General features: G+C 50.8%; 1 protein-coding gene across 1 annotated transcript; it reads right to left on the reverse strand.

Annotated features, from left to right (window-relative positions):
* Positions 1–3956: 3956 nt before the first annotated feature.
* On the reverse strand, positions 3957–4944 carry Rps19bp1 (ribosomal protein S19 binding protein 1). Its single transcript, XM_051160024.1, has 2 exons — positions 4596–4944; positions 3957–4405 (listed from the first exon to the last, which is right to left on the reverse strand). Exons 1-2 carry the CDS (start codon positions 4713–4715, stop codon positions 4268–4270), a joined length of 258 nt encoding a protein of 85 aa, XP_051015981.1. The 5' UTR covers positions 4716–4944; the 3' UTR covers positions 3957–4267.
* Positions 4945–5146: the final 202 nt, after the last annotated feature.

Consider the following 5146-nt stretch of genomic DNA (forward strand, 5'->3'; position numbering starts at 1 on the left):
ACAACAGCTGACATCACAGGCCTGAGCTGTTTTAGATATTGAGGCTGGGATAAAGATTAGCTACAGGAGACCTGTGGGTTACTGAGAGGAACAGTGAATTCCACCTCTTCAATTGGCTTTGTGCCAGTTATCTGCATATAAATACCTAGATAAAGTTGCACAGTCCTTGAGCAAACAAGAGGGAGACTGGTTTCCACCTGTATCAGGTGGAAGGGCTGGGCTAAGTGGTATAACAATGGGCAGGCCCCGTCTCACAAAGAGAAATTCAGGCAGGAAGGCAGAAAGGGAATCTAGGACTCCAGTTCCAGGGTCCTGGGCTACCTGTACTTTACCTCCTAACCCTAGAAACTAGTGGGTTAAGAGGTGTTTTCAGCCTTCCTGGTGCCAGCAGAGAGTGCTGGCTGTTGGGGTGAATCTAGGCCGAGGTACTCAGATCTGGAATTGCTAGGACTGGTCCTCCCAGCCTCTATGGGATTCACCCATAAATAGTCTAGCCAAGAGTAGCGGAAGCTGTAGAAGCTTTCCACTTTGGGCTGTGACCTTGGAGTCTGTCCTTGTATCTTTCTTCCGACAGCCATTGTTAGGCCTCATCACCCACCACATCTGAACAGTTAAGCTCAACAGCTAAATGAGATTTTCCAAACAATACTGAGTGCTCTTTAAACATGTTATTCCAAAGTGACTCCTTCACTTCACTTCTTAGGTTTTGGGTTTTTATTTGGTAGTTTCATTTGAGATAGGGTCTCTATGTAGTCCTGGAACTCAACTATGGACCAGCCTGGTTTCAAACTCAAGAGATCCTGAGTACTGGGATTAGAGGCATGGAATAGAATGTCAAGCAGACTCAGGAGTTAAGGTAGGGCACAGAACAGTGGTTGGGGGTGGGAACGCCTAAACCTAAAGCAGAGACCATGCTGTGTCTATGTCAGTAAAGACAGGAAGCTTTTAAAGTTTTTCAAGACTTTCTGTGTGTGTAGCCCTGGTTATCCTGGAATCAGGCTGGCCTCAACTCAGATCCACCTGCCTCTGCCTCCTGAGTGCTGGAATTAAAGGGGTGCACCACCACCTCCCAGCAACAGGAAGCTCCTTGATGCCTTGATGTGTGCAAAAGCGTCTATTGGCTCTGGAGAGGCTAGGACACGATCCCAAGTTCCAGGCCAGCTGGGGTTACCATACACAAAAGCATCAGTTGGCTACACTGACTAGGCTTGGTTTCAGTGAGGAGTGGGGAGTCTGAGGCATAGGCACCCCACCCTCATCAGCACAGCCGTTTTTAAGCTCCACTCAATTCAGTTTTGTTACTGCAGGTCCCACTCAACCCCCAAGATGAGGTATAAAAACTGACCTAGTCACCCTCAGTATTGATCCATTTGGCCAAGGGGTAGCTTAATCCAGCCTAGGGACATGGTAGTGGGAGGGAGGCACCAAGACAAGAGGGTGGGACAGGAAGCAGGTGGAAGCCCTTGGAGACAAGACATCTGCCTCACTTGGCAGATGTTCCTTCTGCCTGAGAACTTCCTGTGGCTGATCTCCCTACACCAGAGGACCTGGAAATAAATGGTCTCACATAACTCAAGTTGGCCTTGAACTTGATATGCAGCCAAAGATGACCTTGAACTGTTGCTTCTCCAGCCTACACTACCACACCTGTGCAGCCTGGGATGGGCACGTTATAAGAGGGGCCCAGCTAAGATCTAGTAGCCACCCATGACCATGGTGATTTACAGCCCTTGGCAGGTGTTGACAAAAGGCTGGCTCTTTGACTTGCTCAGACTGGAGCTGTTAGTTCTGGGTGCCTGTTACCCTCTGTTTTCCTAACATTGGTGACAGCTGCCCACCATGCACTAGGAACTGCCATGGTTGCAAACTGAAAACAAGAACAGCTCAGCTTTTGTGGAGCCTTCTTTCTCCTAAGGGAGACCCAGGGGCAAAGATGAGACATAGAGTGCCTGGCAGGCTGGGTGGAGGAGCTGCTCTTGGAGTGCTGGGGGCAGGGAACAAGGTGGGGCCTGGGTGTGGGTAGGATGACACAGCAGTAGCCCCGCTTGTGCAGCAGCAGGCTTTTTGGCTCACCCCCTTGTCTTGGTTGGTGAGGTGGTGGAGGATGTAGGGTTTGGAGTCAGAAGAACCCAGGAAGAGTATATTTCTTCAGGGAGACTCAAGGGCTGAGCACTTACTGTGGCACTCTGTGGGATAGACAAGGGATCTTGGCCATGATGGATGGCAGGAAAGTGCTCAAACCAGTATTGAGTGACAACTTCAGATAGGCCAACTCAGGCTGGGGGAACTTCAGTGCAGACAGCTCAGCCTCCCATGAATGGGGAAAGTGTGTATGAAGTATTCTAGCCCACCTATCCAGAACCTGACCAGCTCCAGCTGGACCTGAGCTAAGCCCTCTATATGTCCCAAGTCAGACTACTCTAGGCAAGGCTGGTGTCCTTGTAGAAAGCCCTGAGTCCCCAAGACCACCACCAATAGCAGCTCTACTCCACTCTACCCAGCCCCCTGAAGTCAGAAGACCAGGCAGTGTGAATGGCCACAGAAAGCTGCAGGGCAAGGCACATGCAGGAAGTGGAGTGTGCTGGTATGGCAGCAGCTTTCCAAGTGCAGGTCAGACAATTTACTTTTTAGACAGGGTTTCTCTTTATAGCCCTGGCAGTCCTAGACTCACTTTGTAGAGCAGGCTGGCCTTGTGCCTGCATTAGGATTATAGGCCTGTGCCACCGATACTGGCACTAGTTTTTGCATCTATTTGGGATGCCTTAATTGGGGGTACACCTCCCTTTGTTAGGCCCCTTGACTTGAATGTAACAACTGGTATGTTTTTGGAGCTGCTGGCTGGTAAGGCTTGGGATAATGGTCTGCACTCTATTGTGAGTGTGTAACGTTTCCTTTTTAGACAGGGTTTCTCTGTGTAGCCTTGGCTGTCCTGCACTTGCTTTGTAGACCAAGCTGTCCCCCAACTCAGTGATCCACCTGCCTCTGCCTCCTGAGGGCTGGGATTAAGGGCTGCACCACAATGGCCAGCTTGCCTTTCTTTCTCATACCAGGAAGGGTACAAGATCTCTGCCTGCATCCTCTAGGTGATCATGTGACCAAAGTATGTGTTCTCTAGAAAGGGGCCCAAGAGCTCTTTCCGCCCCTCTGCCAAGCATTAAACTGTTTGCTAAGCAGCTATGTAAGATGGAGGAAATTAGTCCAAGGCCATCCGAGGACTGACCAATGCTTACTGAGACAAACCTCAAGAGACCCATCCTCCTTCTGCTAGCTCTGGGATGTCCGTGGGTTCAGGAGGCCCAGTGACCTGAGAATGGAGAGGCGGGCTCGGGAGAAGACGCCTGTGTGAAGGCTATCAGTTCTCTCCTTAGGGACCTTTCTATCTCCACTTAAAGGTCTCCGGGTTTCAGGTCATCTCTGCTCCCCTGGAGAGCAGCTGTTTGTGCCACTCTTCCCCAGTGTGTTCATTCCACACGGTCTTTCCCTGGCCACTTGTGTCTGCTGGAAAGAGCTCAGTTTACCCTCTGAGGGGGCACAACCATGGCTTTCACTGCTGTCCTTGGCTGGTGTACAGACTTGAATGACCTATGCCCCAATCCCATGTGACATAAGGCTTTTTGCTCTCTACTGGTGTCACAACAGACCATAAACTCCAGGGGGGCTGCGGCAGCTTCACTTCTGTAAGCCTAGACCTTACTGTCCACTTCCTGGGCAACTCTAGCAGCTGCAGTGGCCACGCCCAGAAAAAGGGCCTTGCTGGTGGAAGGCGTTTATGCTGGGCCCAGACTGGGCGACTTGTGATACAGAGCACCTGGGTGTCCACACTGAGATGACAGACATGGGAGTCACATCAACAGCATACGGACACACACAAAGCTTGAACCCACATTTGCTTGAATCCACATTTACTCAAACCCAACAGTCAACTTCCAGCTTCTGGAGGCGTGGTCTGAGCGGGCCAAGTTCCCGGCCCTGTTTCACAGCTAATAGACCTGGGACCCAATCCTGGTCAAAGATAAGAGGTCAGAATCTTTTCTGGCATGGTACTAGTGATTCTGCCCAAAATAGCAGTTGCCTGCCTCAACTTGAGGGCAAATCTGCTGCTGGGCTTGCAGCTCTGTTCTGGTGGCCCTGAGATAGCAGATTTTGGGGTTCTGGAACCAGGTTGGATTTGCACTGCCACCTACTGGCCACCCATGGCACAGCACTGCAGGGACAGCAGAGGTATGACAGTCAAAGGAGGTAGTGCCTTTTGTCCAGGACAGGAAGCCTAACTGCCAAAATATTCCCTCTGGAATTTCTGGAAGTCTTCTTCAGTGAACACAGTGCCCTCAGCCTTCTTCTTCTTCTTCTTCGTCTTGGTCACCAGCCGGTCACAGGCTTTGCGGCCTTGGTTCTGCTGCAGAATCTGGAAAGGTACCAGGATAAGGTTTGAAAGGACAGGTGGAAATCCTTGCGATCACAGGGATTTATGGCTCAGGGCAGGGCTGAACTAACTCCATACTATATTCAGGGCTGAGAATCACATGGATTCTGAAAACAGCCTTGGTTATCACCCCTGGGTCCCTCCCTTCCTATAGCTTGCACCCCAGACAAACCTGCTGCGTCACAGACTCTGGCACGGTGCTTCTCACACTGGTCATAAATTTCAGGTTGGCTTTGAGGTGGTCTTGACCCTGTCGCTTCTGGTACTCAGCTGTGGGTGGCAGATAGGGCATGTCGTTTCAGACTCACCATCTTATAGAAGCCTTCTGGGTCCCTTCCTTCCCTAGATACTTCAACAGCCTGGTCCCTTTTCAGCCAAACCTACATTTCCCATAGACCCTGACTGCTGAAAACCCCACAGATCCTATTGGATGGCTTTCAGTTAGTCATGTGACTCAGCCAGGCATGCTAGTACACGCTTGTGATCCCAGCACCGGGGAGACAGGAAGACGGCTCCTAGCTACATGGCAAGTACCAGATTCAGACAGGGTTACCCAGCAAGACTGCTTAAAAAAACACAATGAACCACCACCACCACCACCCAGGTATACCCTGAGCACAGCTGCCATCAGGCTCTGTCCTAAGAGCTGTAGGAAACAGGACACAGGATTCCTGCTCTCATTCTACAGAACAGGAACTGAGGAGTAACGGTAACAAGTACTTC

This window comes from Acomys russatus, chromosome 17, assembly GCF_903995435.1.
Source record: "Acomys russatus chromosome 17, mAcoRus1.1, whole genome shotgun sequence".
Lineage (NCBI taxonomy): Eukaryota > Metazoa > Chordata > Mammalia > Rodentia > Muridae > Acomys > Acomys russatus.

Bases quoted from the DNA above. Each gene is read 5' to 3' on its own strand.
- Rps19bp1 (XM_051160024.1), bottom strand. From the start codon at position 4,715: ATGCCCTATCTGCCACCCACAGCTGAGTACCAGAAGCGACAGGGTCAA. The intron at 4,406-4,595 runs GTTTGTCTGGGG...GTACCTTTCCAG, and splicing joins CAGAGTCTGTGACGCAGCAG to ATTCTGCAGCAGAACCAAGG.